The following is a 17,574-nucleotide window of genomic DNA, read 5'->3' as shown; positions in this document are numbered from 1 at the left end:
TCACCACGGATGCCAGCCTGTCGGGCTGGGGTGGAGTTCTGGGCGTTCTGTCCGCCCAGGGGACTTGGTCGGAGGGGGAGTCTTCCCTTCCGATCAACATTCTGGAATTGCGTGCGATAAGTCTCTGTCTTCATCGCTGGACGGACCGGCTGCAGGGTTGCCCGGTTCGGGTGCAGACGGACAATGCCACGGCGGTGGCCTACATCAACCACCAAGGGGGCACCAGGAGTGCCCGAGCGGCTCGAGAAGTGGCCGACATTCTGTCTTGGGCCGAGACTCATGTCCCGGCGATAACGGCAGTTCACATTCCGGGAGTGGAGAACTGGCAGGCGGACTATCTGAGTCGCCAGACCCTGGATCAGGGGGAATGGTCTCTCCACCCGGCTGTCTTCCAGATGTTGTGCGCGAAGTGGGGTCTTCCAGATGTGGACCTGTTCGCGTCTCGCCTCAACAAGGTGAAGAGGTTCGTGGCAAGGACGCGCGACCCTCGGGCAGACGCGTCGGACGCGTTAGTGGCCCGTGGCATCAGTACAGGCTGATGTACGCATTTCCACCGATTCAGTTGCTGTCCAGGTTCCTTCGCAGGTTACACTCGGAACGCAACACAGTGATTCTTGTGGCACCGGACTGGCCTCGCCGGTCCTGGTACGCAGACCTCGTGAATCTGGCGGTCGACGCCCCGTGGCGTCTGCCTCTTCGAGACGATCTACTGTCTCAAGGACCGATATACCATCCTGCTTTACAGTCGCTGGCTTTGACGGCCTGGCTGTTGAGACCGAGGTCCTGAAGGAGAGGGGTCTCTCTCCAGAGGTCGTTCATACTTTAATCAACGCGAGGAAGTCTTCCTCAGGGAAGGTTTATTACCGTACTTGGAAGGCCTATTTTGCCTGGTGTGAGTCCAGGGGGTTTTCACCCCGCACGTACTCGGTGTCCCGTGTGCTGTCTTTCCTTCAAACGGGTGTTGATCAGCGTTTGGCGCTGGCTACGATAAAGGGTCAGGTGTCTGCTCTGGCCGTTCTGTTTCAACATCCCGTGGCTTCCAACCCATTGGTTGGCACCTTTATTCAGGGTGTGCGGCATCTGGTTCCCCCTAGGCGGGATCCTCTGCCCCCTTGGGACTTGAATCTTGTTCTATCTGTGTTACAACGTGCTCCTTTTGAACAGATCAGGGAGATCTCGTTGTCTATGTTGTCCAAAAAGGTCGCCTTTTTGGTGGCGATCACTTCGGCTCGCAGAGTGTCGGAGCTGGCGGCTTTGTCCTGCAAGTCTCCGTACCTGGTTATTCATTTGGATAAGGTGGTCTTGCGACCTAATCCTTCGTTTCTTCCGAAACGAGTTTCGGAATTCCATCTTAATGAGGATATTGTCTTGCCTTCGTTGTGCGCGAAGCCTAAACATCCAAAGGAGGTGAGATTGCACTCTCTGGATGTTGTTCGGGCGATAAGGGTTTACCTTAAATCGACTGAGTCTTTTCGAAAGACGGACTCCTTGTTTGTTCTTCCAGAGGGTCCTCGGAAGGGCATGGCGGCTTCGGCCTCTACCATCGCCAAATGGATCAGGCAGACCATTGAACAGGCCTATGCTTTGCAGGGGAAGGTTCCCCCTGTGCCTGTGAAGGCGCACTCTACTAGATCTCTGAGTACGTCTTGGGCCTGTCGTCATGGGGCATCTGTAGCCCAGGTGTGTAAGGCGGCGACCTGGTCGACCGTGCACACTTTCACAAAATTCTACAAAGTAGATGTTCAGGCATCGGCGGATGCTTCCTTTGGCCGCAAGGTTCTTAGTGCGGCTGTTCCCTAGGGTCCCTTGTTGGGGACTCCTGGCTGTTGGGATAAGTTTTATATCCCCTGGTTTTTTGTCTTTTCCTGGGTTGTTGCTCCTGTTGAGCACTTGTTTTTTGCTGTTGCCCAGCTGGTTTCCTTCCTTTGGTAAGGTTCCTTTCCTTGATGCGGAGACTGCGTTGCCTTTCGGCGCGGATGCGTTTCCCACCCCTCATGTTTGCACTGCTTTGGGACGTCCCCATATGTGACGAATATGAAGAGGCGACGACTGTCGGAGGACGTAAGAGAAAACGGAATTTTTGTAAAATCTTACCTGTAAAATTCCTTTCTCTGAGTCCTCCGACAGTCGCCGCCCCCGCCCCTCTTTTGGGGTTTGGTTGTATACTCTACTGCTATTCCACTAAAACTGAGATATGGTTGCAGGAAGTAGGAGGGTATTGACTGAGGGGACCACCCCTTGAGGGTGGGATATGTTAAAAGCTTTAATGTTAACATATTCTGTTGCCTAGCTACTCCTTCGGAGCAAAGTCTAATACCCCATATGTGACGAATATGAAGAGGCGGCGACTGTCGGAGGACTCAGAGAAAGGAATTTTACAGGTAAGATTTTACAAAAATTCCGTTATCTTCAGCTCCCTCCAACCCCACCCGCAATACTTGCCTGATCTCAATCCAGCGTCGTCTCCAAGAGCATAGACTCTACTCTCTCTCGTTCTCGCTCTCTCTCTCGTTCTCGTTCTCTCTCTCGTTCTCGTTCTCTCTCTCGTTCTCGTTCTCTCTCTCGTTCTCGTTCTCTCTCTCGTTCTCGTTCTCTCTCTCGTTCTCGTTCTCTCTCTTGTTCTCGTTCTCTCTCTCGTTTTCTCTCTCTCGTTTTCTCTCTCTCGTTTTCTCTCTCTCGATTTCTCTCTCTCGTTAAAAAAAGCATAGATTAGGACATTACAGTGCAATTGCTTTAACGGTGGTGATACCCATTACCATATAACACTGCACATCACACAGGATTCAATAATCGTTTGAATATGGAGTGGGAAATCCAACTCGTTTTGAAAATATCTTCATCAGGGATATATATCGCCACCATACAACTGGAATGTGCCAATGCTTAGGAGTCTGCCTAGGAACATCCTCTTCCTACAAGAACATAAGACACCCACCAAACTGGCATATACACTGCTCAAAATAATTAAAGGAACACTTTTTTCAATCAAAGTATAGCATCAAGTCAATTAAATTCCTGGGATATCTATCTGGTCAGATAAGTAGCAAATGGGGGTTGTTAATCAGTTTCAGCTGCTTTGATGTTAATTAAATTAACAGGTGCGCTAGATAGGCAACAATGAGACATCCAAAACAGGAATGATTTTACAGGTGGAGGCCAATGGCATTTTTTCCCTACTCACCTTGTCTGTTTTTCACTAGTTTTGCTTTTGGCCAGGGTCCATGTCATTAATGGTAGTATGAGGCGATACCTGGACCCTATAGAGGTTGCACAGGCAGTCCAACTCCTCCAGGATGGCACATCAATACGTGCCATTGCCAGGTTTGCTGCGTCTCCCAGCACAGTCTCTGGAGCATGGAGGAGATTCCAGGAGACAGGCAGTTTTTTTTTTTTTTTAAAGCCCGTAGCGTGTGCAACACACTCAAAAGACTCCACCCGGTGCATAAAAAAGTGCACACACACAAGGTGAGAACACAAAAAAGCACAGGGTGTGCGAAATCGAATGGTCTTCCCTCCGAAGAGGTAGGACCCGAAACCTCAATCCCCCGGGGCGCAAGACTCCTGACAGGGACATAAGGTACTCATGGTCTGTCTGGCCGAAACCAGACAGACCCCGTTCTTCAGGGGGACTGCCGAAACAGCCCCCACCGAGTACTAAGTAGGGCTCCCCCGAAGGGAGACCCCATGGGAGAGGGCGAACTAAGCCAAAAGGCCATATCCACCCCCTCCCAAGACTTAAGGCAGGGCCCGAGGACCCACACACTCCAGTCTGTGCAAATAAAGAAAAAAGGTGAAAGTGCAGGTGACAAACTCCAAATAAAAGGACAGACAAAACATAAAAGTGGGGAAAGGGAAGTGGGGAAAGTGCGATGGTGCCATGTGAGGAACCAAGGCAGCCATTTTGCTTTGGGTCCAGCAAGTCGTGTATTTTTAAGTGATCAGTGGTCCTTTTTTTCAGGAGTGATTCCATATACTTGGCTACAACCGATGGTAAACTCATGGCCTATAATTGCCAGCTTCTACCTTCCCTTCCTGTGAATAGGTACAATGCTAGCTGTCTGCCAGTCATGGGGAACTTCTCCTGTTAGAAGAGATTTGATTAAAAAGATCAATTAATAGTCCAACACCTATATCTTGAAGTTCTCTTAGAACTCCGGGACGAAAACCATCAGGACCCATTGCTTTATTAAGCTTTAACCAAGCCAATTCCTCTACTACCTCTGTCTGTAGAAATCTTAAAACGGTACCGCTTGTCAAATTGGCCCATTGAGTTCAGTGAGGCTGCACCGCAACCGCATGCAGCACATGCAATTGCAACTTGAAAGTGTGGCATTATAGGGTTAAATCCCCTCTGAAATCCATTTTGAATGTGGGTCGCTCCTCAGAGGGCACCACAAATGTGAAAAAACTCATAAACTCACAAGGTGTTGCTCTAGTACTGCTTGGTTTTCTCAATGTAAAAGCGTTTTGGTACACTATTTGTGCCTTGCACTATGATCCTCTACCTGCCAGGTGGGTGCTGCCTCTAGGAAAAGGACTACATCCACAGCAACAAATACTTTGTTGAATACTCCACTTGCTGTTAAGTCCCGTGGAGTGCACCTGTTTTTTTTTTTTTTGCCAGTACCTCAATTTAGGGTTGCACTCAAGCCATTATCTCAACAAGGATGTGTGGTAGCCTATCCTTTTTGAGTCTATCTATTTTATGCCTAGTCCTAAATGACCTGCAAAGTATGAGCCGGCACTAAAGGACTGTTTGGTACTTTTTTTAATCTATTTTACAGAACACAGTTTTTTAAACTGCTAGCTGCAGACCTGGGCTAAGCATTTTGGAAAAAAAAGTTTGCACATTTATTTGTAGAGTCCACGTGTTGACTTGACATTTGTTGGTTAATCACAGATTGGCTGCTATGCCACAATGAAGAAGAAAATCTATGCAATGGGAGGAGGATCGTATGGAAAGCTTTTTGAGTCCGTTGAGTGTTATGATTCCAAAACACAGCAGTGGACAGCAATATGCCCCCTGAAAGAAAGAAGGTGAGAAGAGAAGTCTGTGATTTTTTTTTTTTATGGAGAAACTCTTCCTGTTAACTGCATTTTCTCTAACTTCTATTTTCTCTGCAGGTTTGGGGCGGTAGCATGTGGGGTCGGTATGGAACTTTATGTTTTTGGTGGAGTCAGAAGTCGGGAAAATGAACAAAACAGTGAAATGGTGGCTTGTAAATCCGAATTTTACCATGATGACTTTAAAAGGTACATTTTGATGTTTAGCTTGCTAATTACTATCTACAATATGTATTGTGGCAGTGCGAGGCCTTGCCACTGTGAAAACATAAGTGAAAGTGACACAAGGTTTGCACATAGGCAGAGTGAGGGACTCCAGAATGTCAGTTTTGAGCCGAAAAAGGTGTTTTACATCTTTCTCCAGGTTTTGTAATCTCCAAATCAGGGTCTGGAACTCTGAGACTTTGAAGTGCTTTGGCAGGGAAGGAGTCTCCAATCCTGTGTCCAGAATGAAGCAGGCTGAGTGTGCAGGTGTTCACAGCCTTTATAATCTAGGACCTGACAATAGTTCGGAGACAGGAAGTTGCTACATAGGGGTCAGAAGGACCCCAATCCTTCCCAGCAGTCAGAGGCTGCATAGGGCAGCCAGAGGGTGTATGTCTGCATGGTTGGTGACAGATGCAAGTAGCTGGAAAACAGCTGAGGTACAGAGCTTGTACAGGAGCACGGAGGTGCTGTGTTATATGGTCTGGAGGACCAAGGCAAAAGGCCTGAGCAGCGGCACTGCTAGAGAGAACCCCACAAAGCTGAATGTCATTTATGTTTGTGTTGATGGTGGAAATCCCTGTGTGAACTTTTTCTTTTTTAATAATAAAAGTGGACCAGCAAGGCTTTGAACAGCATTTCTGCAGTGGACTGAACTCACTGGGAAGCACTTCCAATAAACAACCCCCCTTCCCCCCTCCAACATCACCATAGTCTTTATTCCAGTGGGCTGCAGCCCCTTGCTTGCCTTTATCCAGCCCTTAGGGTGAGCCACTGTTCTCCAACTTACACCAATGGTGAGGCACCTTTTCTTATACCAACAGTGAGGCATAATCCTTCAACTATGTAAAGGGAGCAAGTAAGACAAGGCTTAACGAGGGACTAACACACCTGCTCAACCGGCGCTAAAAAAGTACCTTAAAATACAATATTTAAAATACAAGCAAATGCATATAAATCAGCTTCTGCTATAAAATCGAATAACATAAATAAAAGGTGCATATATAGTGACAATCAATCAAAGTGCACTAAAACACACTAGCAGCGCTCAAATAAAGTGCAGTCCACTGGGAAGGGAATAAAGTCCATATATTCGTATATTCATGCAACGTGCCCCGATACAGTCCACTCCCGACAGTCAGAAACCGTGAGTGAATACTTCTGATGTTCACCACACCGGACCCTCCACCTCACCAAGGTGCTCCCCCTTATAAGAAACACTCACCAGAAATCTGGTCAGACAAGAGCCCGTAACACAAGCCTATCTCAGGCTAAGAAACGATCCTTCAATCTCCACAGGATTTCCACCAGAGCAAATGGCACCTGATCGGTCTTGATCGAATCAATACTTGTGGCGGACCCACAGGGAGTTCCCAGGATTCAGAGGCGGTACATGTGAAGATAATGATTCACATAGGGCAATATTGCATGGCTAAAAAACTCCTTTATTACCCAAAATACACATCCCCTGTAGCAATTGCACTTACAAGACATAAAAACAAAGCAAGCATAATCCTTCAACTGACACCAAAGATGGGGCACTATTCCTTCCATTGATACCAACAGTGGGGCACAATTTTTCTTACCCCCCGACCACCAAGCCCGAGGCATTGTTTATTCCCATTGACACACAGGAATTTTTTTCAACTGGCCACAGTCCCAGCGCTCTAAAGTCTGAAGGACAGTAAACTGGCCCTTTGTTTAAAACATCAGGAAGCCCTCTGCTTTGTCCCATTTTGAGTTGCTTCAACATTGTTTTTTTTGTCTTGGAGATACAGTTAAGGGGTGGAATATCTATCCACATTATATCACACACGGGGTAACCTGTTTATATGGGTCAAGCTCTGTTTTAACATAAATGGGTGTTTAGCTTTAATTAGTGCAATGAATATTCCACACCTCAGTTTCCTTTGTAAGAAATATACTTACCACAGAGACATAAAAGTATACCTGGGCATGAACCAGCAAATTTGGATATGCAGTTTTGTTCTCATTTTTGAGTCCAGTATGATGTACACTAATATGTGAGCAGATTTTGGGGTTGTAGTGTAACCACTTGCCGCCTGCCCGCCATGTACTGCAGCGAGTGGCAGCTGTTAGCAAACTAATGTGCCCGTACATTGCCACCTTCTTCTGGGTTTAGAATGCATGTGCCTAGCTTCTGGTGTGATTGTATACAGCGGGAGCCTGTCAGCAAGTCCCACCCAATGATTCACGGCTGGGATGTGCTGTGTAATCACAGCCCAGAGCCCTGTGTTGGTAAACCAAGCTCTGTTCTGAGGGAGCAATCTGTCAGTGGATGAGAAACTGAGAAATCATTAGTGAAAAGCAGCACACTTTACACATAGGGGCATATTTAACCCTATGATCGCCTTCGATGTTAACCCCTTCCCAGCCAGTGTCATTAGTACAGTGACAGTGTATAGTATTAGCACTGATCACTGTATTAATGTCACTGGTGATGTCAGTGCCAGTTAGTCCGTTCCCCCCAGCATCAGTTAGTATCAGATTGACCGCCACACTATCGCAGTCCCATTAGTAGTATAAAAAAATGTTATTAAATCTAGTATATATAATATAGCTCAGTGTTTCTCAACTCCGGTCCTCCGGGCACACTAAAAGGCCAGATTTTAAGTATTACCTTGGGGAGATGCAGACTAGAATACTGCGTTTACTGAGCAGCAAATGATACCACTTGTGATGTATTTCAGTTTTTCTGCAAACCTGGCCTGTTAGTATGCCCTGAGGACCGGAGTTGAGAAACACTGCTATAGTTTGTAGATGCTATAACTTTCTCGCAAACCAATCAATAAACACCTATTGGGATTTTTTTGGTATCAAAAACTTGTAGCAGAATATATTTTGACCAAAATGTATGAATTTATTTAGATTTTTTTTAATAGATGTTTTATGGCACAAAGTGAAATAATTATTTTTTTTTATTATTTTTTACAAATTTTCCACCTTTTTTCGTTTATATTGCAAAAAAAAAAATAAAATGAAGTGGTGCAGTCCTGAATAGCAAAAATGGCATAGTCATGTAGGGGGTGAAATCTTCCGGAGCTCAAGTGGTTAAATACTATGGCCAGGTTATCATAAGAAGAATTAGTACATGCAATTAAATTGTGTAACATGGTGTTGGAAGCAGTTTTTTTGGCATATTTTGGTATTTGACACTCTGAGAGTCCATTCACATTAGCGCGACTTGTCAGGCGACTTGTCAGCCTGACAAGTCGCGGTATGTCGCGGTCCATTCAGTAGTACAGGACCAGTTCTAATAGGAGCGACACAAGTCGCTCCGACTTAGAAAAAGTGTCCTGTACTACTTTGGGACGACCTCGGAGCGACTTGCATAGACTTCCATTATGTGAAGTCTCTGCAAGTCGCGGTGCACACGACTTCACAGGTCGCCCCCCGAAGTCGTGTCGCCTCAATGTGAATGGGCTCTAAGTGGTTGATTCCCAATCAGGTTTCTTTTTTTCTCTCTTTTGTGTTTTTCTTTTTTTAATGGATGCAAACTGTCCACTCATTAAACATCCTTGTAAAGTTTACCATTTTCAGTGTGTCTGTTTTTCCTACAGATGGATCTATCTAAATGACCAGAATTTGTGTATTCCAACAAGCTCTTCCTTTGTATATGGAGCAGTGCCTATTGGAGCGAGTATATATGTTATTGGAGACCTTGACACAGGTAATTAACATTATACACCTAAACTGGCTGTTATAGTAACTGAAGGGGGCTGCAGTTTCAAAGATTGTTGGCCAGGCTAGTTTAAGTATTTTTTGTGTCTATTAATATTCGTTACCGCTGAAGAGAAATCTATATGGCAGCACTTGAGCCAGGTGGTTGGACGCTCAGGTATGGGCAGCGTAAAGTGGGCATTGTTACATTCTCCCCAATATCTAGAAGTACTGGATATTTTTCAGGTGCTCAGGCTGAAAGGTTCCTGTGTGGTTTTTTTTTTTTTTTGTTTTTTTTTTTCCTTGCATTTATTTCTCAGGTGGTCTGACAGCAGATCAGTGTAGCTGGGGAGTGCAGAGATGGTAAATACTGGCTCTTGTGGTCCCTCCTCTTATGGGCAATGAACAAGGTAACTTTTGGATGAGCCTCTGAGGACAGAAATATGAGAGCTGGCATTGGTTTTCAGGTTAGTGGCCTGTCATCCTGATCTTGGGCTAACTACCCTGTGAATCATTAAGCTGGATAAATGTTTAGACTTCAGTGGCTCCAGGTCAGTGACACCCAAGGTGGTGAACTGAGAAGCTCTGCATGGTATCTGTAAGTATATATAATCATATCGAGGTGCCTGCTTTTCAGCTCCACAGTCATTTTTTGCAGGTTTGACGAGAATATTTCTTCACATTACTGGTATCTTAACATGCGGGGTATTGAAGAAAACAATAGTCAGAGTGGTTATTTTGTGCCCAATTCAGTTGTATTATTACCATTATTAATAGATTTAATTATTATTTACATTTATTTAAAAAAAAATAATAATAATAAATATATATATATTTTTTTTATTATATATTTATAAGGCTGGGCATTGTCGTGCACCAGGAGGAACCCAGGACCCAGTGCACCAGCGTAGGTTCTGACAATGGGTCCAAGGATTTCATCCCGATACCGAATGGCAGTCAGGGTGTAATTGTCTAGCCTGTAGAGGTCTGTGTGTCCCTCCATGGATATGCCTCCCCAGACCATCACTGACCCACCACCAAACCAGTCGTGCTAAACTATGTTACAGGTAGCATAATGCTCTCCAAGGGTTCTCAAGACCCTTTAAGTCTGTCACATGTGCTCAGGGTGAACTTGCTCTCATCTGTGAAAAGCACAGGATGCCAGTGGCAGACCTGCCAATTCTGGTGTTCAATGACGAACGCCAATCAAGCTCCATGGTGCCGGACAGTGAGCACAGGGCCCACTAGAGTACGTTGGGCCCTCAGGCCACCCTCATGAAGTCTGTTTCTGATTGTTTGGTCAGAGACATTCACACCAGCGGCCTGCTGGAGGTCATTTTGAAGGGCTCTGGCAGTGCTCATCCTGTTCTTCCTTGCACAAAGGACCAGATACCGGTCCTGCTGATGGGTTAAGAACCTTCTACGGCCCTGTCCAGCTCTCCTAGAGTAACTTCCTGTCTCCTGGTATCATCTCCCCCATGCTCTTGCGACTGTGCTGGGATACACAGCAAACCTTCTGGCAATAGCATGTATTCATGTGCCATCCTGGAGGAGTTTGACTGCCTGTGCAACCTCGATAAGGGCCAGGTATCGCCTCATGCTACCAGTAGTGACACTGACCCTAGCCAAATGCAAACTAGTGAAAAAAAGTAAAAAAAGATGAGTAGGGAAAAATGTCAGCGGCCTCCAGCTGTAAAACTATTCCGGTTTTGTAGGTTATCTCATTGTTGCCCATATAGTAAACCTGTTAATTTCATTAACACCAAAGCAGCTGAAACTGTTTAACAACCCCCTCTGCTACTTAACTGACCTGAATAAAATCCCAGGAGTTTCATTGACATAATGCTATACTCTGATTAAAAAGTATTCCTTTAATTCTTTTGAGCAGTGTGTACACACATGTATATATACAGTTGTGCTTGTATGTTTACCTACCCTGGCAGAATTGATGATTTCTTGGCCATTTTCAGAGAATATGATTGATAACCCAAAAACTTTTCTTTCACTCGTGGTTAGTGTTTGGCTGAAGCTATTTATTATCAAGATAGAATATAGAAGGTTTGAGGCTTGTCTCTGTGCTGTTTGGCATATTGTAAGCGGGATACTTTGTGGCATTTGTGTAGTAATGGCTTTCTTCTGGAGACTCGACCATGCAGCCCATCCTTCAAGTGTCTCCTTATTGTGCATCTTGAAACAGCCACACCACATGTTTTCAGAGAGTCCTGTATTTCACCTGAAGTTTTGTGGGTTTTTCTTTGCATCCCAAACAATTTTCCTGGCAGGTGTGGCTGAAATTTTAGTTGGTCTAACTGACCATGGTTTGGTTTCTACAGAACCCCTCATTTTCCACTTCTTGATTAGAGTTTGAACACTGGTGACTACTGGCATTCTCAATTCCTTGGATATCTTTTTATATCCCTTTCCTGTTTTATACAGTTCAACTACCTTTTCCCATAGATCCTTTCACAATTCTTTTTCTTTCTCAATGACTCAGAATCCAGAAACATCAGTGCAGTACTGAGGTGTAACAGATCCCCAATACTTGGACCAAGTATTTCTGTCTTGGGTCTCCAGAATCTCACATGATGCAGTGACCTGGCCCCTCAATCCCCCCCCAAACATCAGCCTAAGCTCAATGAAGGGTAAAACAAAAGACACTTTATTCAACAACTCACTTCCAATATATACAGTCTCGTGTGTTTGATTTCATTATCATATGCAAATGTAATTGTTTACAGAACATAGTTAACATACCTTTGCCATCTGGAAAGAGACAATAGGTGAATGAGACTGAAACATTATCATAATTAACTCAACAAATAACAAGCCCCCAAAACAAAGCCGAATACGTATTCCTAGAAGTGTAAATACACAACCACCTCTAAACAGATGAAAGAAGACGTAGGCTTGCAGACTGCCTGTCTCCGTTTTCAAAATACCTTCTTAGAAGTTTCAATACACATCCCCACAGTAGATAATAGCTGAGTTTGACGTCGTTGGCATCTCTTTAGTATCTCATTGTGTGGAGAAGTCCTCTGCTGTGTGGAGAAGTCCTCTGCTGTAACAGGCAGCTTTAGGCCTGTAACATGGATCTTAGTCTCAGAGTCTGTATCTTGGGGTGACATGGATTTGAGTCAAAAGTAATACTACTCCCATGGTCCTCCAGCATTTACCCCCACACAGAGGTGCACTCCCCTACAATCCAGGGCCCATAGTCCGTGGGCAGGAGTCTGGCCTCGACACACCTCCAGTAGCCCGTGGTGAACGTCCCAGCAAATGGGCGTTCGTCACATATCTCCCTCCTCCTGGGGAGACTAACCAGACCCCAGACCTCCAACTGGTTTGGGTCTGTGTTAGTCTGGTGTCTTTTGCCAGGCTGTGCCATGATCCAGAGGGCCTCCTGCCCTACGTCCCAATTAAAATATCCGGGGTCTTCCTGGGCAGGGCACCAGCTATAATCAACTCCAGAGACATTCCTTGGTTGCTGGAGGGGCAAAATCAGGGTGGCATGGGCCCCCATACTAGGGGGTTGGGGATCTGGGCCGATTGCCCAGCATCTCTGTAATCCAGGGGTGGAGGCCACAGCCCCATCCACCCCTTCCATGCCAAAAGCTGCATGGACTGGTGGGCAGATACCAGTGGGCTTTCACCCGGCTGCTAGCTCTTCCGCTGGGTAGGAACTCCGCTGCTGGGACGAGGGACCTACAATCGCCTCTCCAGCTAATGCTGGCTGGTCCTGGGTAGTGGGCACGACCATCTCAACACCCAGTGCTGTTGGCTGCTGGTGGGACGAGGGACCTACAATCGCCTCTCCCGCTAATGCTGGCTGGTCCTGGGTAGTGGGCACGACCATCTCCACCCCCAGTGCTGTTGGCTGCTGCTGGATCAAGTCTAGGAGGTGTTGGTAGTCCTGTTCCAACCCCCCACTCATTGATAACCAGGTAGATGAGGTCTAGTCTCAGCTCCAACAATAACTGGACTGGTAGCATCCTTCTCCGGTAATAATAAATAGCCCAGAACCGCGACATCGCAGGACTGCCAAAATCATCATCCTCCTCCATGGCCTTCCACAACAGGCCTGGGCCATCATAGCCACCCCCCTCTAGTTGAATGCCTTCTGCCAACCAAGGGTCTCATTGGACTGCGTACCACCATAGTGCCCGGTACGAGTCGTCCAGCATAATTTCTCTCTGGACCAGGCAGGCACTCAAGGTGCCTTTCCCACTGCATCAAGGGTTGTTCTCCCAGGATAAACATCCGTTGGCTCACTTGTTCCTGCCAGCATTGCACTGTACTTGGAAGCTTCTCTTTCCGCCAAAGCTGTGCTATCTCCATGGACTCCTGCCAGAGTTCTTGCATTACATATTTTCTCCAGTTCCCCTTGTCCTTGGCTGACATGGCCCTGTTCCTTTGCCAGTATGTCTTGTAGTTTCCGCTGGAACTCCTCATATGGGGACACTGCCCGGGGGCTAGCTTGCTCCATCTCCTGAGTTCCTCCTTGGACCGAGATGCTGCTGGGCTCCTTACTGCATTCCTGGTTTGGGATCTATTCAGAGAAGAATCCCACCGGTTGCCACCAGTGTAACAGATCCCCGATACTTGGACCAAGTATTTCTGTCTTAGGTCTCCAGAATCTCACGTGATGCAGTGACCTGGCCCCTCAATTCCCTCCAAACATAAGCCTAAGCTCGATGAAGGGTAAAACAAAAGACACTTTATTCAACACCTCACTTCCAATATATACAGTCTCATGTGTTTGATTTAATTATATATGCAAATGTAATTGTATACAGAACATAGTTAACATACCTTGGCCACCTGGAAAGAGACAATAGGTTTATGAGACTGCAACATTATCATAATTAACTCAGCAAACAATAAGCCCCCAAAACAAAGCCGAATATGTATTCCTAGAAGTGTAAATACACAACCACCTCTAAACAGATGAAAGAAGACATAGGCTTGAAGACTGTCCGTCTCCGTTTTCAAAATACCTTCTTATAAGTGTCAGTACACATCCCCACAGTAGATAATAGCTGAGTTTGACGTCGTTAGCATCTCTTTAGTCTCTCATTGTGTGAAGAAGTCCTCTGCTGTAACAGGCAGCTTTAGGCCTGTAACATGGATCTTAGTCTCAGAGTCTGTATCTTGGGGTGACATGGATTTGAGTCCAAAGTAACACTACTCCCATGGTCCTCCAGCATTTACCCCCACACAGAGGTGCACTCCCCTACAAGCCAGGGCCCATAGTCCGTGGGCAGGAGTCTGGCCTCCACAGACCTCCAGTAGCCAGTGGCGAATGTCCCAGCAAATGGGTGTTCATCACATAAGGGTCTGTCAGGAGTCCAGAAACTCATTGACCTTTTATAAACACACACTAATTACAAGAAAACAGATCACAGGTGAGGATGGTTACCTTTTTAATAGCCGTTCAAACCCCTTTGTGTCAACTTGTGTGCATGTTGTCAAGCCAAAATCACCAGCGTATGTAAACTTTTGATCAGGGTCATTTGGGTAGTTTCTGTTGTCATTATGATTTTAAAAAGAGTAAACAGGTGATTGATAAGAAATGGCTTCAGCCAGAGGCGTAACTAGAACCTTCAGGGCCCTGATGCAAGAAACCATGAAGGGCCCCCCAGACCCCTGGCCGGGGCCCTTACCTTCAAGCCCAGGGCTCTTCCCACTAATCCTGGGGCTCTTTACACTCGTTGCATGGCCTTTTATTACGGTCCCGCAGCAGGATTCTTTCACAGGTTCTGCAGTGGGTCACCTTCCTGCAATCTTGTGGGCCCCCTTCCTGCAATCTTGGGGCCTCCCCACAGTGGTGCAATGCCAGGGTCCGGTCGCAAGTGTGACCTTTGCGATCCTGGAAGTTCACCCACTGGTTTGCTACCGGGCCCCCTGGAGCATGGGGCCCGGTAGCGATTGCAACCCCTGCATCCCCTGTAGTTACGCCTCTGGCTTCAGCCAAACACCAACCATGAGTGAAAGAAAAGTTTTTGTGTTCTTATTCATGTTGTCTTAAAAATGAGCAAGAAATCATAAATTCTGCCAGGGTATGTAAACGTATGAACACAACTGTGTATATGTAATATATATCATAGTTTTGTAGATGCTATACTTTTCACAAAACCACACATAAGCTTATTTGGATTTTAATTGTTTTTTATCAGACCTGTAGCAGTATACATTTTGACTGAAATTCATGAAGAAATTTGTTTTTATTGGATATGCCACCAAAAGAAAGCTCTATTTGTGTGATAAAAATGATAAAAAAAAATAATTTATATTGTGTTGCACGACTGTTTTTGCCAGTTAAATAAGCGCAGTGCTGAGTAGCAAAAAATGTTCTGGTCATAAAGGGGGTAAAACCTTCCGACGCTCAAGTGGATAAGAAATAACAGCTGCTAGTCTGTATTATATTGTGACAATATTGTTTTCTATCTTAGGTACAAGCTATGACTACGTCAGAGAATTTAAGAGGAGCACGGGCACCTGGCATCACACCAAACCCTTATTCCCCTCTGATCTCAGACGCACAGGCTGCGCTGCATTACGTATCGCCAATTGTCGCCTTTTCCGGCTGCAGCTTCAGCAGGGACTCTTCCGCATCCGAGTCACACCCTCATGAAAAGCTTTGGTCAATCCTGCCTTGTGACCAGCCACTTTACTATGTAAAACAGCAGGCTAAAGCATACAAAGGAATATATCACCTTGCAGCCTACATATAAATCCGGTATGTACTGGAGGCCTGTAAAGCACCGTTTACATTTGTGATGTCAAAGTCTGATCAAAGAGGAAAAAAAAAATAATAATAATCTGTATTTGAGAAAAGACACAGAGACTAAGTATCAGGGTGTTGGGATCAATATATTGTGTATGTGTAATATTTTACATTGCTTTTATGCTTCTGGGGGTCTGAGAATTAATACTTAAGCACGAGGCAATGTACTAAAAGAAATAGCTTTAATATGCAAATTATCATGAGAAAATATTTTCACACTACAAAGGGCAATCTAATGTTGAAGTGTTTGTTACTCATGTGTGCCTGCCTTAAAACATAGCTTTTATTTTATTTACTTTGTCTTTTAACACCTGTTTAATCTAGGTGACACGTGCAATGGATGAAATTAATTTTATTTGGTTTTATTATTCATTTTTACTCAGTATTCAGCCATATCTTCCATTTCTGTTTTAGAGATTTTCTTATTGAGGGATTTTTAACTTACTAAACCAGATCCAGTTTTTGTCTTCACTTGTCTTTTTTGCACAAAAAGTATTTTGGTGGGTTTAATATCCATTTCTGGTGGTATTAAGCTAGTTTGATATTGTTAGACAGGGCAACACAATGTGCTTTTTGCTGCTCTTGTTCCCTGATGCTTTTCTAGGCTTTTACATTTATCATTTGTGCCAACCTCGGACTGTTTACCTTTGGCTTGTTGCAATGAGGGAAGTTGTGGAAGCACAATGGGACTTTTCTATGATGTGCAAAGGCTGACAATCGAGCCATTTCTGCGCATTGCATTTTTTTTTGTCCCGAAATGCAAATTTTTTTATAACCTACAGTTTTTACATTTTTTTACAATTTTGGAAGGTATGCAACTAGCAGTGTTGTGCAGTTTTTAGGGTTAAAATATAGAATTAGTGTGTTTTTTAGTTTGAATATTTTACTCATACAGCACTGAGCTATTCTGTATTGTTTTGCAAATAGCACTGAACACGTAACATCATTGTCTGCCCCTGAATGTAATCACAACCCAGAGTCTCCTAGTCAAACACAGGATAGGCAGTCAACTATAAAAGAAAGTGACCGCACTCCGAAAATTCAAATCAAAAAGGAGTAATTTTATTCTTCATCACAGGTATCAAAAATAATAAGACTGGGGAGACATGGGACAATAAAGGTTGACGCGTTTCACGACACAAGGGGTCGCTTACTCATAACCACATTGGTTATTACTCCTTTTTGATTTGAATTTTCGGAGTGCGGTCACTTTCTTTTATGGTTGACTGTCTATCTGGATGGCGGATCTGACCTGCACCTGAATTATACCTCACCTATAGCGGTCCACCTGTGTTTGGATTCCAGCAAACACAGGATAGGGCCTATTTGGGTGGAAGACAGTTAACTTGGCTATATATTGTTTGGATTGTGGGATGAAATCAGACCAGCCACCGTAATCATAATGGGGTTCAAACCCAGGACTGATTGGGCTTAAAGGCAGGCACATACATATAAACTGGTTGTGGCCTACAGAAAAGCACAAATTCAACCAAACTGAGAAACTACAACCCACTGTTTGTTACCAATGACATCCTAATAAAATATATCCTCACAATGTCATAAATAAATGGTAGTACTGCTTTTTTGCCACTAGATGGCAGCAATGTGTTTTTGTAAATGTCTATTCAGTTATGATACATGGCGGTTGTCGGCTGTGTCTGCGGGTTATAGGCGTAAGCGAAATGTTTACACTTTTCACTGGGCACTGCTGATACTGTAAAGCCTGTAAAAGCAAAGAGAACAAGATCCAGAATTCATATTATTTGCAAAGGTGATAATTGACGTGTTCTTTTTTTTCTGCAAAACAGAATGGTTCTTTGAAAATAAAAAGAATGGCTCTT

The 17,574-nt window shown here is 44.9% G+C and overlaps 1 protein-coding gene across 1 annotated transcript in view; it reads left to right on the top strand.

Moving 5' to 3' along the window:
• Positions 1-15,771, top strand: part of GAN (gigaxonin) — a 73,760-nt gene extending 57,989 nt beyond the window's left edge. Inside the window, exons 8-11 of the mRNA XM_082270742.1 lie at positions 4,901-5,037; positions 5,125-5,253; positions 8,850-8,959; positions 15,399-15,771. Of these exons, the coding sequence (XP_082126868.1) occupies positions 4,901-5,037; positions 5,125-5,253; positions 8,850-8,959; positions 15,399-15,580 (558 nt within the window). The 3' untranslated portion in view covers positions 15,581-15,771. The remainder of the gene's footprint in view (positions 1-4,900; positions 5,038-5,124; positions 5,254-8,849; positions 8,960-15,398) is intronic.
• The last annotated feature ends 1,803 nt before the right edge of the window (positions 15,772-17,574 follow it).

Source organism: Pelophylax lessonae (assembly GCF_965119305.1).
Source record: "Pelophylax lessonae genome assembly, chromosome: 10".
NCBI classification, from domain to species: Eukaryota; Metazoa; Chordata; class Amphibia; order Anura; family Ranidae; genus Pelophylax; species Pelophylax lessonae.
This window is presented reverse-complemented; position numbering and strand designations above follow the sequence as displayed.